General features: G+C 33.5%; 1 protein-coding gene and 1 non-coding gene across 2 annotated transcripts in view; both read left to right on the top strand.

Annotated features, from left to right (window-relative positions):
• LOC126965667 (nose resistant to fluoxetine protein 6-like) overlaps nt 1-16,398 on the top strand; it is a 70,722-nt gene that overhangs the window by 39,112 nt on the left and 15,212 nt on the right. Inside the window, exons 3-7 of the mRNA XM_050809380.1 lie at nt 6,001-6,182; nt 9,034-9,233; nt 11,987-12,125; nt 14,703-14,775; nt 15,394-15,502. Coding sequence (XP_050665337.1) covers nt 6,001-6,182; nt 9,034-9,233; nt 11,987-12,125; nt 14,703-14,775; nt 15,394-15,502 — 703 coding nt within the window. The remainder of the gene's footprint in view (nt 1-6,000; nt 6,183-9,033; nt 9,234-11,986; nt 12,126-14,702; nt 14,776-15,393; nt 15,503-16,398) is intronic.
• On the top strand, nt 11,218-11,379 carry LOC126965824 (U1 spliceosomal RNA). Its single transcript, XR_007729613.1, has one exon. It is a non-coding gene; the product is annotated as a U1 spliceosomal RNA (small nuclear RNA).

Genomic DNA, 16,398 nt, shown 5'->3' with positions numbered 1-16,398 from the left:
AATAATGTAGCAGAGGTCCTCCTGAAGCTGTGTCCAGTATAATTGTCAGCATCCGGCACACCAAAAAACGTAGCTATTTCTTTTGTCATATTACCAAATTTGTTTATCCCGATTGAGCTGAGCTGTACACTTTCCTTTTTAATAATTTTGGAAATAAACGGTCGGTTTTTGCTTTTTGGGACCGCTGTCTCATATATTTTCACTATTCTAAGAAAATCTCCTTCAACAACAAAGCTTCTCGGTATCTTATTTCTTGTAATTGGAATCTTGATTAGTAGCATTTTTCATGGGCTTCAATATCTTTTTAAGTAATATTGGCTAACTGCTCCGGCAAGCTCCAACAACCTACAAAAAAAGGGATTGATTAATCTTTTTAAAAAAAAAAATATTTTGACTGTATTTTGCGTATTCGTAAACCTTTGTGGCTAAATAACGATCATTAGGAGCTTCGTTCAAAATTCAGTTCAAAACTTCATTCGATGTTAATATTTTCGACTTTTTACTTTTTCGTTGTAAAACCGTCTCATTGTCCTTTTAAGAAAGCATTTAGTTAGGTATTCACTTATATCCACGTTGTTCCTTATTTTCAGCATACTTTTTATCATCGAAAATCACGACCATAACGTAGAAGGTTTTAATTTTGCCGAGAGTATGGAGAAGTATGCCAACATAACATTTTCTGAAAAATTATTGACTTTTTCTCTTCTCTCCATGCAATAAATTCGTCGTATGTAGATATGTAGCGACTGTTTCACATTTCTGGTAAAATGTTCTTTTACGAAGCATTTTATGCAAAAATACTGAGTTCCGGTGGTGTTCATTTTTTTTAAGTTAATTTAGATAAAAAATCGTTTAAATTACTCATTTTGTGCAACAAACAACTAAACTCGCAAAGATAATTTTGGAAAATTGCGCCAACCGTAAAAGAATATAAGCAGAGATTTTTTTTATTTACCCATTCTGGGTAGGCAAAGGGAACTATGCCCATACAACCAAGTTTTCAGTAGTTTTTTTTATTGATATGAAATGAAAATTTAATTTAATGAGATGAAATGAAATGAAACTTAACCTAACTCATTGAATGAAATCATTAAATCTGATATTGAAACCAATAAGGAGCTAATTTTTAGAAATATTTGCATGAATCATAAAAACTTCTAGGATTTTTTTTGTAAATACTTCGTGGTTTGTTTTTTCTTTTTAATATACATTATTTTGACAGTTGGGAAAGAGAACGCACGAGTTCGGAAAAGGTGAAGAAAAAGCTCGAGTATGTAATAGCCCACATCCCGAACACTATATGTCCCTGCAATACGCCACTTTTTGAGCAACTGTATTAAAAATCATTTTAATGATTTTTCCTTCGTTAGGCCAAAGAAGTATAACTTCTTGCGTGCATACATAAGTACACATCACTTTTTTCTCATTTAGACAGTCGTCACTTATTTGAGAACATAAAGTTAGTGAATGAGAGGCGAATTTACTCATTCCGGTTTTAAGGCGGTGGTCCAAGTTAAAAGATATGGTTTATTATTATTATATTAGCAAGATGTTTATATTGATTGGTTTGTATATGTATATCATATACAGCCTTTTTTTAAAGATGTTGAGCGGAGTCGCTTCCCTAATAGTTCTCGGAAGCTTATTGTATAGCTGTGCTCCTGCAAATGTTATATTATTTTTACCATAGTTGGTTCTATTCTATACTAGGTAATACAAGGTGACTGGCGCGACGTAATATATATTTGTTGGTTTTGTGTTTTGTTGTGAATGTTGAATTTGAGTGAATTAATCTATGAGTTATTTTATATATAAGTATGCATGTTTATTTGTCGGAACACCATTACTTTCACAATTCTTTAAGCAATTTTATGATTCAAACATAATTTAAGAGCTTATCTTTGCCGCTATAAATAGACAAATACATTAATATTACTTTTATTTTCTGTTGTATTAATAATTTACGTGATTACAAGCATTACCAGAGGGAGGATGCATCCTTTGCACAGGATGCCGGCAAGATTATGGGTACCACAACGGCGCCTGCATTACTGTGTTTCTAGCTAGTGAAAAAAGTGGGCAAATGAGACTTGTAGTACCGCTCAGAAATTTTCGGTTTTTCAAGAAACCTGAGCGACACTGCATTGTAATGGGCAGGCCGTCCGGCTCGTATTTTCATAAAAAAAAGCATAGACTGACTGTTCATGGTCAGTACATTTAAGGAAATTTAATATAGCTTCACAAAATCGTCACCTTTTTGCTCTTAATAGTGATTTTCATTATTAGAAATTAGGGATTGCTTGTAACTAATTCTATTAAACTTCATAAGATACATAATAGGTTTAAGGGTAAATGTATACACTTTTACAATAAAGTGCCAGAACTGTTCAGGCATTATCTATTAATAAATTTAAATGTTTTATTAAAAAATGACTCTGTCGTAAATCCTTTTACTCCACAGCTGAATATCTAAGTGATTGGACTGATTCCAAGCATGGGACTAGATTATGATTATTGTATAGCAATAGCAATGACAGTAAAATATTGTATATTTCATTAAAAAGAGCGCAAAAAAGAATGCTGGGAGAGTTTCTTGCGCTGCTTCTTCTCTCTCAGAGTGCCATTTGTTTCCGAAGCGGTAGTAGTATCTATTATATTAGAAATCACATCCAAAAGAATTCTAAAGGAATCAATTAAGGAATCAATTTTGAGAAAATAAATGCCTTTTATGCCTTTTAGACGAGTTTAGGTTATGGCTCCTGTAGTAATGTAATTTTGGTTACAAATTTAATTTGTATCTGAAGCCACAACCTGAGAGTTGAACAAGGAATACCAAAATATACGAACCATGCGTCGCTCGCACGGTTGGCTCAGTTGATAAGAGCGCTCGGACGGAACCCGAGAGGTTGCGGGTTCGAGTCACGCATAGTTGATAAATTTTGGTTACAAATTTTATTTGTATATATTAGTGTATTCGATATCTATCGGTTGCGACTTATCTACAATGGGTAGGAGTAACTCAGGTCTAACAATATTCCAGAAGAATCTCAAAACGTCATCCGTGGTCATGTGTACGTCTCAGTTTTGTAGAGCTTTGAAAACAGTGTTTCACGCGAAAAAATGCTTGAAATTGTGAAAAAAACCGATGCAATATGAAATTTACTTGAATAAAAATGGAGGCGGCAACCTTGAAATATAAGGCGAGAATGCACATTAGATTGAATTTCGAATATGGCTTCAATAATTGGAAATTTATCACATGAAGCGTACCTAATACCCAGGTATTGAAAGTGCTATCTGAAGATTTCATTTCTGCGGTAAATTTAAATGAATATTGAATTATGACTTTCATGGCAAATTTATCTTTTAAGTATTAAAGAGACGTACATTTATTTCTTTTAAGTATTATACTGCTCTGTGTATTTTTTTTTAAGAAAATAAGGGAGGAGAAGAGCAGGACGTTTAGCTGATGGTTATTCAAATACCCTGGCCATTACAATGCAGTGCTGTTCAGGATTCTCGAGAAACCCAAAACTTCTGAGTGGCACTACTATTGCGCTCGTCACCTTAAGTAGTTAGTCTCATTTTCCTAGTAATTTCACTAGCTACGGCACCCTCCAGACCGAAACACAATAATGTTTACACAATAATGCTTCACGGCAAAAATTAAGCCGTTGTGGTGCCCATAATCTAGCCGACATCTAGTTAAATTATATCTTAACTAGCCACCGCCCATAACTTCTTTTGCATAGATTTCTTATCGCACTCTGTTGGGAGTATGTCTTTTCCTATACTCCTGACAACGTGTCAGAAATAATTCATGATTGGTTGTGCATTTGAGACATTAAACGCTAAGGTTTTAGTGGGTTGTTTGCAACTTGACGTATTACGTGCGCCTATTTTGCGTGATGAGTTGATGATGCTACTCCTGCCAACCCAATTCTACCAGGAAGCCCAGCAGATCCTTGATTTTGCCGATGGTCTCTGGCAAAGAATATATAATACTATATGTACAAGTGACCTCGGCCTTCCGAGGTATTGTTCCCTGAATTCCGCCACCTCTCGACTGTGGGAAACACTTAAAGTAAACAAGGGTTTATTTAGTAGAGCATGACCGGTTTAAAAAAGTTCAGACATTAAATACAAACAAATAAGGTCCCATCTCCATTTTCATACACTCTTACCAGAGCAGACAATTAAAAAATGTATAAAGTTAAGTTTACATATTTTCAGTACTCATTAAAGCTCAACCTTTACCGAAGTGTTGGTAAATGTAAAAAGAAAAGTAAACTTTTGAGATTAATAAGTGTCATTGACCTACATAAATAAAGTGATTTTGATTTGATTTGATTTAATAACCGTATCAACTTGTGGTTATGATAAAAAATAAATACCAACTTCATATACCTATTCGATCATTTTAGCCAATTCTACTTTTTTATTTCAAAAAAGTAGAATTGGTTTTAGTCAGAAATAAGACGTTTACTTATCGGAAAGTTCTACAAAAATATTAATTACAGACAGAGGGTTTAAAGTCTTTAAAAAGTTTTTCATTCAAACTCGCGTTAGTCAAATACAAGATTAAGGTAAATAAATTAAGATTGTACGAAAAAAATTAGACCTTCCCATGTGGAAATTTATCTTTTCCACACTAGTGCTTTTTGATTTCCTCTTGCATATAACTTACCTATGCGTGTCCCGTACCATTGTCCAAGCACAAATAACTTCGGTTTACAACACAGAGTGTGTTGTAAACCGAAGTTATTTTGCCTACAGCATATTTAGTTAAGTTAGGATTTTTGTTTTTATGAAAATAAGGGAAGAGAGGAGCAGGACGTTTAGTTGATGGTAACTGATACTGACTGCCTTGCTCATTACAATGCAGTGCCACTCAGGATTCTTGAAAAACCCAAATATTCTGAGCGAACCTAGAAATGCGCTCGTCACCTTGACACAAGATGTTAAGTCTCATTTGCCCAGTAATTTCACTAGCTACAGAAACACAATAATATTTACACAGTCATTACTGCTTCACGGCAGAAATAGGCGCCGTCGTGATACCCATAATCTAGCCGGCATCCTGTGCAAAGGAGTCTCCCACTGGCTTATTAGGAATATATTTACATTGTAATTTTTTCTTATTCTCATTCTCATTCCTAATTATTGAACTAAAAAGTGCATCTTGGCCGCCGTTGTTCGACAATTTGATATTAGGTACATTCTTTGTTCCTAAATGAAGAGTTTATATAATTTACTGTTTATTGCTAGTGCAGCTAGTGTAGAAGACAGTGTATTTAAGTGACAAATTAGCAATCCGTTATTCTGATTTGTTGACACTTTACAATCGTCTGCAAAGAAACTGCTGTCGTGTTGCTGCTGCATAATTTTGGGTATCTTTTAGATATCGGTAAGGGCCCTCGCTGTTAGAGGAAACATGCTTGAGCGATGATTTGCTAAATGCAGTAGGGATGTAACCACTACCCTCTTCAAAGCTTACTGCCTAGGCATGTACACCTGGCAGCTGTGGGTAACATCTATATACAAAGCATTTAGAAGGAGAGGGGTCATGATACATCAGGCCTGTTCGTTGAAGGTGGGGTCCCTGACTTCTTCGCTGTAATAAGAACCAGAATCACGACGTTATGGTGTCGATTGCGCAGCTCAAATAAAAAAATCCTCACGGCTATATTCTGACGATATCAGGAACCCTTTATATAAACGATGGATATCTGTTCACATGGAGAACAGCAAAATATAAAATGGACTTGTATTAATATTATGATTTTTTATATTTTGGACAACAAAACCCCTATACATGGTTTTCTAGTTTTTAAGATTACTTTTAATTCGAATTAGCAAACTATGGGACGTAATAACCTGAAATAAAAGAATATAATATTATTATTATATTTTACGTAATCTAGGTTTTTCCGTAGTTGCAAATTGATACTTTTACTTATTATATTATTATTTTTGTAACAGATTTTTTAATGATTTCAGTGTTCGACGCGTCCGGCCAGTACAGCACGAATGTATTGTTCGGCAATGAGTACTGGATGGGATCCATCAACGCGTGCAAAGATCTTCAGTTGAAGAAGTATTACGAGCAAACTCCGCCATTTGCCGCCAGCTTCTTTGTTGCCAAAGTGAATATAAGCGTCGATGGAAACCATATTCCTATGGTGCGTAAAAAATTATATACGTGTTTATGTTGAATTCACATAACTCTAAGGTATTAACGAGACCCTCTATTAGAATCAAATGGTGTATGATTTTTTATAATAATGTTTTATAAAATAATTGAAATAATTATCAACTTTTACGAGAAAATTGGCAGCACTGCATACTAAGAGCTTCAAATTAAGAATTCAAATTCAAATTCAAATTCAAATTCAAATTCAAATTCAAATTCAAATTCAAATTCAAAAACATTTTATTCATGTAGGCCACAAAAATGATACTTATGAATGTCAAAAAAAAATATATAAATATTGTTTCTTATTGAATTTACCGCAACTTCGTAAAGGGTTGAGCTAATGAGAAGAAGAAGCAAGAAACTCATTGCCACTCATTTAAGTCAAGATTTACATTTTAGTTGTTTTACAAATCATTTCAATTACAATATATGCAAAGTGACGCAACAAAAATACTCAGAAGTCAAAAACTGAAAGGCTTACATGAGTAAGTCAAAAAAAGAAAAAAAAGTAAATTAATACTTATAAACACAAGAGTTATTGAGTATAGTAGATGCATCAATCCACACATACCGTAAATAAATAGAGGCATTATGTGAGCATTTCATAAAATAAAATATATAATAACTTTAACTTTAAAGGAAATAATAATAATAAAAAAACACATCAAGCAGACCTCCCGGTAAAAAGATCATCCAGCCCCCACGAGTAGCACCCGTTCACGAGCATGTCGCATGGACCAGCCATAGCCTCCCTCGACCATATTTTAGGGAACGGAACGACCCGCACCACGTCGCCGCCACAAGCAGAGGCATTTAAGCGAGCATGACGATACCTGCCACGAGAAATAATAACGATTGTACTTAACTACTTATCAATGAAAAATAAGTCAGTAACTTGCTTTTATTGATTACTAGCTGACCCGACAGACGTTGTTCTGTATATAATAAATAAAAAATTTCAATAATATATCATAACATCCACCCTGCTGTCGTAATGAAATTGTTTCACAGCAGAACTGTCAAACCGTACGCCAATAAATTCTCTCATAGAAATTATGTATGGACACATCAAAGGAAAAACAAATTTGTTGTTTTTATTTAATTTAGCAGCATTTTCCTATTTATTGACCTTTTAAACCTTCTCTGGACTTCCACAAATAATTCAAGACCAAAATTTGCCAAATCGATCCAGCCGTTCGCAAGTTTTAGCGAGACTAACGAACAGCAATTCATTTTTATATATATAGATTATGTCCTTTGATTATCTTTGTAAGTGTAAGTGTTTGGCAACGTCGCTAAGACTAGGACTTGGCATACTGGTTACAATCAAGACACTATGTATATTTAAAAAAAAATTACACGCATAATATGAATTTTAGAACACATGATTCTTGGACTTTTCTTTTTAGCTATAGATTATAACTCTTAAGTTATGGGAATTCAATAAAAACACGTTCTATACATATACATATAAGAAATTGTCAAAGTTATCTACAATATTATACTATGCGTATAGTCAAACAAAGATGAGAAAGCTCATGGTCGCTCAGAGGGCAATGGGGAGGGCTATGCTCGGAGTTTCCCTTGTGAGATCAAATGAAGAGATCCGCAGCAGAACCAAAGTAACTGACATAGCCCAAATAATGCGAAACTGAAGTGGTAGTAGGCGGGGAAAAAAGTTGACAGATGGCCGTTGGCGTAGTAATGTCCTCGAATGGCGACTACGTACCGGAAGACGCAGTGTAGGTAGGCCCCACAAGATGGACCGACGATCTGGTCGAGATCGCCGGAATGCGTTGGATGAGGGCAGCACAGGACTGATCGTCGTGGAAATCTTTGGGGGAGGCCTTTGTCCAGCAGTGGACGTCTTCCGGCTGGTGATGATGATAATTATCTTTATTGTACAATGAAAGAGAGCGAGATAAACGAGACAACGATATTGATATATGATAGACAACCAAAGCGTGCAAGAGAGAAGAATATGATAAAGCAAAATAGAAAAGGATAGCGAATGTGTATCTACTGTAACCGATTTTGATTGACAAGTCGTAAGCAGTCAGCCACGTTTGCCATTAGCTCCTTAATATTTTGAATATTGGATCTTGTGGCTGTAGTCAAAGCCTCAAATGTCCTATCAGTATATTATATCTACTACAGCACAAGAATAAATGGAAAAAATGCATAAAATGAATATGATAATTTATTATATTTTTGCAATTGGAACCCGCGGTGGAATGGGCGGATTCTTTCAACGGCCTTGTGATGCTGTCGTTACATTGAAAACGGTACTTTTGATTGGTGGTTTTAAAGTGTATGATCTGAAATGCTATGAAGATATCTGTATAAGATTACAATTGACGTCATCCCGGTCTGTTCCAATCAAATAAACTTTTAGCACCTACATAATATTGATAGCAAAAATATTTTACCGCGTCTCATGTCAATGATAAATCATACAATTAAAAGTATTTGTTTGTATTAATTAAAACGGACTAGGTTGGTCAGACGCGCCCTTGTTACTAGAAATAATTTTCATTCTTATATGTACGACTGTATAGCCGAGTGGTTAGCGATCCTACCTACCAAGCTAGAGGTCCCGTGTTCGAATCCCGGTAGGTATGATGAATATGGATGTTTGTTTCGGAGTCATGGATGTTTATATGTATTTATGTATGTTTATACGTATGTTTATAAGTATTTATGCATGTTTAAGTAAGTTTATTGTACTAAATATATCGTTGTCTCGCAACCCATAGCACAGGCTATATTGGGGCAAGATAATTTGTGTAAAGTGTGTCAATTTTATTATTATTATTACTATTATCTACTTCTTACAGACTCGATCAATGCTAATCGGTCAATGCGTACCAGCGTCATGCGATGCGGACTCAATGAAAGCGATGTTCCTTCTTGCGGAGACTGCAGCGATGACGTCAGCAGCCGCGGCAGGAATTAAAGCCTCGGCGAACACTCTCTACGTACGACCAGTGCCCGGACCATACAACGTTCTGAAGGACTTCAAGCTACATATAGTTGGGTAAATCCATCGATTTTATTATACATACTCTACAGTTCCATAGTATAAACATTTCTTTGAAATGAATCTTAAGTGTTTATCATATGTCAAATCAAATCATAATCAAATAAAATCAAATCAAAATGGCTTTATTAATGTAGGTCAAAGTAATGAAACCGCACAATGAAGCTCATTACACAGATTAGTTGGTCGTGCAAGAAAGTTCTTTGAAAACCGCACTGTGGAGGAACGCCACACATCCAGATGGTGAGGATGATATTCATATTTAGGAAACAGATCAAACAGATCTTTGGAACACCGCCGATGATAAATGTGGTAGAAGACACTAAATGAAGTGACGCGGACGTCGCTACGCAACGCCAAGTGATCTAGCCACAGAGCACTGGGTCTCCGACAATTCGAGCTGCTTGAGCGCATTTATTTATGACTTATAGATGATATGTTCCTCCCTTAAAAAATTCTTCATGCTCTGTTGGCGTCTAACATAACATGAATAGTATATTATGATACAAGTGAGCCAAGTTGCTAATTATACACGAGGTTGTGGTTTGCCGGCCGTAAATCAGCCGAGTGTCTAGTGAGTAAATTGCGAGTTTCATACGCACTTTTTCAACACACTTGGAAAAAAAGATATGTATTGCATTGCGATACAAACAAAATATGTGAAATGGCGCGCAATTTTTTTGCACGCGCCAAATGCAAGGTGATTGATTACGTAATATAGCCATACAGCCTAGTATTGATGAAATGCATAATATATTGTTTAACAAATCATTGTGAATTATAAATAATTTGATAATAATAAATGTTTTTTTGTCTTAATTACAGACACATTTTTTATTCCAAAAATGTAAATGGATTTTCAGCGGCATAAATCTCTTTGTTGTTCCAAAAAAACTGTATTACCCGGTCAAATTTAAATTGCTCTGTTTATTCTCACATAATTTGTAGTTAGGTACAAACTAACTTTAACATAGATAATTCTATTATGCACGTGTGTGTTAAATTCGCTTTATGCCTCTAAGACCGATAACTGTATAGACATAAATACGACGACCTGTATAGCCGAGTGTATATCCTACCTACTAAGCTAGAGGTCCCGGGTTCGAATCCCGGTAGGTGCTAGCATTTATATGATGAATATGGATGTTTGTTTCCGAGTCATGGATGTTTAATAGTATTTATGTCAGTTTATATGTATGTTTAAATGAATTTATGTATATTTAAGTAAGTTTTTTGTATTAAATATATCATTGTCTTGTAACCCATAACACAGGCTATATATGCTTAATTTGGGGCAAAATTTTTGTGTGTAATATATATATATATATTATTGTAATAAGGCTAAGTTTACGACCAAGTATGTTGAAAACGTTATTACTGAGAAAATATCACTTTAAGTAATTAGTAATAATTAAACTTAATTAAAAAAATTAAAAAAATTAACTTTTTTAACCAATTTAACTAAAAAAAAATTTATAAATTTGAATCGTGTGTAATAACCCAGGTCGGTCAAATGGTAATAATAAGTAAAATAAATAACTCAATCTAGATAAATAACTTTATCTAGATTTAATCAGTATTTTCTATACTAAGGCCAACGAGTAGGGATAAATAATGTAAACAAACGGACCGTTACTCATATCAATATCCCATAAAACGCATATTTCTTTGGGGATGTAATGTCACATGCTTAGAATAGTTACATATCATGTGTTGTGTGTTTTACTAATCTGTTGGTCCTGTTGGTAACTAATGCTATAAGCAAATAGTTTTGAGGCAAAATATGGTTTTTGTACATGTTTTCTTCCTATAATTTCTATAGATACGATAAATTTTCAATACACATTACACACTGTTCGCTTAGATGGGTGATCTGATGAACATCCGATAGATGGCGCTATGAACTATCGCAATAATTCCATAACGCGCTATCAAAGTCTATTCAGTATTGTGGACTACCCCAGTTTAACATTATTTAATCATACTTACCTGGCGTAGGGGACACCGTGATCAAGAAGGCGGTTCCCCCAGAGCGAGGCCCTTCCATTGCACTGCGGTCGGGTTGACCTTTGCGATTATCCCTAATGCGGATAACTCGGACGCGTAATTTTTGTTAGTGGGACTGCGTACGCGCTGTCCCCCCCCATTATACTAGAAATTGAAACAAAGTTAATTGTTTATAAAAGTTTGATTAAATTATTTTAAATTTTTCACAAAATAAATTTGATGTATTATATGCAAACTAGAAACTGTTTTGATAATAACCACCCACAAATTCTTTTTTACTAAGTATCCTTCTTGGTAATCTAGAGTCTAAAGATTTTTATTAAGGTAATAAACAAAAAACCGAAAGGATATAAAAAAATAAAAGTATGTGGAACGTACTATGATAGGTTCTCGGAATCACGCCGTGAAACAAAACGCTTAGAATCCGAATGTTATGATTTATATTTTATTCAGAAGGCTCTTTGTCTAATACAGACGACAGCGATTAGAATAGGGAGTCCCTAATTTCTACATAATTCAAATAAAAAAGTTTTGAATCCCTGAAACTTTGTTTACATTCTTTATCTCCTCTCGTTGGCCTTACTATATATTATATTATATATTATACTATATATTATATTACATATATTGCCACTAGTTTGTATATTTCACTTTGACTGTGTGACTAATAGTCACTTGACTATGTTTTTTTGAGAATATTTGAACTTAAGTTTTTATTTTTCTTTTTATTTTTACTTTTTCAGATCAGTAGCTTTATTCGTGGCTATATGGATGATAATTGCGTCGTTCTATGAAGCTCAACTAGAACGACAGTACCTGGCCAAACAAACAGAAGACTTAGAGATTGCTAATAATAACCACAAGATGCCTGCGAGTAAAGAGGTATATACACTTTTCATAATTTCATTTTCGTTAGTGGTTCTACAGTATTGTGTATGTATACAGGATGTAATCGTTTAGTGTGGCGATTATTCCCGTACTATTACAGATATCAAAATACTTTGAAACAATATCGAAAGCACTTAATATTTGTGGTCCTGTCGGGTTCCTATATAAGTATTTTATATAGTTTTTATATACGTTATGTAGAGACATTTAAACAGGATGTAATCGTTAAGTGTGACCAGGAGATTATTCTGTAACTAATACAGATATCAAAAAACTTTAAACTGATATCGAAAGTACGTTACCTAATCAGTAAAATCACATCAATAACTTTTAAAAAATCAAACGAGAAGTTATCAAAATTTGACATTAAAGACATATCACATCCTATACATTTAGTATGTAGTAGAAAGGTCATTGTATGGCACGAGGACGCACTTCTAACATCTGCTTTGAATTAAAAAAATTGTTATAAGTTTATTTTGTATGTTTGATCAGCCTAGCTATCCAACGCGGAGATGCTGCCAGTATTCTAGGTATGTACGCTTCCACGTAATGATAGTTTTAATTTTATGTAGTCATAGTATTGTAAATATTGTTATAAGATTTGTTTTGTTTGAATAAATAAGTAAATTTTGTATTTACTAAGAAATAAATATTATTTAATGAAAAGATAGCTTTATTACTTTGTTAGCTTAACAGTTTCCTTTAATATTAGTACTAAGCTAAAATAACCTTTTATAATAAGGAAACTAAAACTTTTCTACAAATCTCATACTAAATGTATGGAAGTGTTTTATATCAAAATTATGGATTTTTAAATAGTTATTGATGTCATTTTACTGATTAGGTAACGTACTTTCGATACTAGTTTAAAGTTTTTTGATAACTGTAATAGTTATGGAATCATCGCCTGGTCACGGTCTTAACGATTACACACTGTATAAATGTCTCTACATAACGTAAATAAAAACTATATAAAATACTTATACAGGAACCGTCAGAACCACAAATATTAAACATAGTAGAAAGGAAAAATAGGCGTAGATATTTATATATATGTAACTAGCTGACCCAGCAAACGTTGTATTGCCGATATTAAAATCGCGATACAAAAGTAACTGTTGATGGTATGGGTGAAAATTTGAAGTTGTTTATATTTTTTTATTGCTGACTCATAATCAAACAAATTTAAAAAAAATGTCAAAAAAAAATTTCGTGTGGAACCCTTAACATTTAGGGGGATGAAAAATAGATGTTGTCCGATTCTCAGACCTACCCAATATGCACTCAAAATTCATGAGAATCGGTCAAGCCGTTTCGGAGGAGTTCAAAGTTTAACACAATGACACGAGAATTTTATATATTAGATATGGCATACTTTGTTATATGTGTGTGATTCGTTCTCTCGCAAATGCCAGATTTTTTACTTGGTTTACTAAAACGGAAAGACTTAGTCATAAAAATACTTTCGGTTTCGTGAACTTGGAAATGATGTGATATACACTCAGCAATATAGTTTCGATTCGTTGAGATCGGTCAGAACAATACAGATAACTAGCTGACCCGACAGACGTTGTTCTGTACATAATAAATAAAATACTGTTTTTTATGAATTTGTAAATAATATTTCATAACATCAAGAATTATTTTGTAAAATATGCTCCCTGTCAGTGACCTTCTATATTATGTAAGACGTCATTGCTCCCTGTTGTTATAATGAAATTGTTTCAAAGCAAAACTGTCAAACCGTGCGTCAATAAATTCTCTCATAGAAAATATGTCCATACAAAACAAATATTGCAAATAAAAATTGATATTGGTCCCAAATCAAAATAAAAACGATCCTATCTCTCAAGTTGGACTAGACTGCACGCCACGAAATAATTAATCCTCATTAAATCCGTTCATTAGTTTAGGAGTTCACTGAAAACAAACATAAGGACACTGGATTTATATAATATATTACTAGCTAACTCAGGAAACGTTGTATTGCCCTATACAGTAATAATAAAAAAATCAATAATTAATATTTTTGGGGTATAAAAATAGATACAACCGATTCTCAGACCTACCAAATATTATATCGTACTATAATTAATATTGTATTCGATTGCGATCTTGCTACCCTATAGCGGTTTTGTGGATGGAACAAAATAATATAAGAATTTCGATACAAAAATAGTTGTAGATCTTAGAAGGGCGAAAATTTAAAAAAAGTAAAAAATATCTCAAAAAAATAAAAATATATATATTTAGGGGTGGGGTCACCCTTGCTCTCATCATTTAGCGGTATGAAAAATAGATATTAGCTGATTCTCTGATCTACCTGAAATACACAAAAAATTTCATACAAATCTGTTCAGCCGTTTCGGGGTAGCTTGGTAACAAACACCGGGACAGGAGAATTTTACATACTAGAAGATTGATTGGGTAAGGTGATAAATAACATGGTATGGAATATTTTCTTTAAAATAAACGATGCTTACAGAATCACAGATTCTACGGTAGTGTCACATAGGATAAAATATTTTATCAATAAGAGAAAAATAAATAAATATTTTTTATTTGTAGAATGCTTCGACGAAAACCATCGAATCATCGGACGATGAAAACAAGGACAAGGATCTACGACGAGACAGATGTGGTAATTATATAATATTTAATAAAATTAAAAAATAATATCATTTTTAAAACTACACTTTTGGCAGCTATTTAAGGTATTTATGTTTAAGATGTTTTTAGTTTTACGACACAGTAGGTATGTATACTTACATATTAAGTTTTACCCTTTGATAATTAATACGTCTAGAGACTCTTGCTGCAGTACAACCGATGAAAATAGGCCAACTATAGTGTGTGTCACAAGCTACGTCTTTTTTTAAATTAAATTTTGTTTATTTCTAATGCAATAGCCCGGGGGGCTGCTACATTCCCAAGATCTTGATGATCATGATCAATCCCAAGTGATATTAACGTATAACATAGCGTCCAATATAAGGATAAGCTAAGGTCATTTATAAAAATTGTAAAAAACGTTAATAAAATTGAGGTTGACAGTTAACCTATATTTGCACGCACACTAACACAAAGTGGCTGACGTATCGCGAGTGTAAGACGAAGCGGTAGTAGTATCTAGTATATTATTATATTTATATATATAATTTTATATAGTTATTATATTTTATGCCTTTTAAGTTATTTAAGATTATATATATTATTACCTTCAGTAAACAGCCTTCTTTCATAATATTGTGATTTCCAGGGATATTGGCTGAAGTATTACTGTCATTCTCTGTGTTGTCAAATGGACGTGCCATTCTTAGCACTCAGCGACCTAGCGACGGCGCACTTACCTGTCTACATGGAATGAGGTATTGTTTAATATGAGATCTGCTTACTTTTCACAATTTACTTTATATATATTTTTAATAGTATATTTTTCCAGAAACATTTATTAAATAAGGGGTGGAAACATATATTTTTGAAGTTATTCTTCAATAGGCGCGTTATGAACAGATGATGAGAGTGAAATTTTAAGATGCGCGCGCATCACTGTAACACAAATGTAACAGGGTGAATGAAGTTGTTTCCTAAAATTTTCTGACGTTTGCGAAAATCGTTATTATTTTTCTTTGGTTTCTTCGTCCATTATTATATATATATATTTAACGTTAAATGTTGTACCATAAACCTGTGTGTGAACCTGTAATTGGCAGTCGGCCATCGCATAATATTTTTGTAATTAGTTTAATTTTTCCGTGCTGTTGGTTCTATAATGTTAAAAAAAAAACAATTAGGACAGGCAAAGGGTTCAAGCCCATACAGCTGTATTCGTTATTTAATAATTGATTGTCAAAGCCATCTGTGGAAGATATATATAATATTGTTCTTTCAACAAACGTAGAATAGCACGAGTAATAAATCATTTTAAGGAGTTTTGCTTTGTTACGCCAAAGAAGTGTAACTTCTTGCGTGCATACATATATACACATACCCTTTTATTTATATTTCAACCATAAAAAGCTCCAATTCTTTCTCACATGGAGAACTGCTCTCGCCTTTGGGCGGTTCCTAGTATCAGCATTTTCCATTACACCACGTACATCTAAATTATTCCCTGATAAAATATTTATTCCAAGTTTTGTTGCCCGCTTTTTTTTTGACACTCATTTGTATTGTCTAATAATAAAAATGTTAAGATATAATATAAATCTTCAATAATATAAAGTAAACACTAAATTTAACTGTAACTGACTGATAAATGATA

This window comes from Leptidea sinapis, chromosome 8 (genome assembly GCF_905404315.1).
Source record: "Leptidea sinapis chromosome 8, ilLepSina1.1, whole genome shotgun sequence".
NCBI classification, from domain to species: domain Eukaryota; kingdom Metazoa; phylum Arthropoda; class Insecta; order Lepidoptera; family Pieridae; genus Leptidea; species Leptidea sinapis.
Note: the sequence above shows the minus strand (reverse complement) of the source record. Positions and strands in the feature narration are given on the sequence as shown.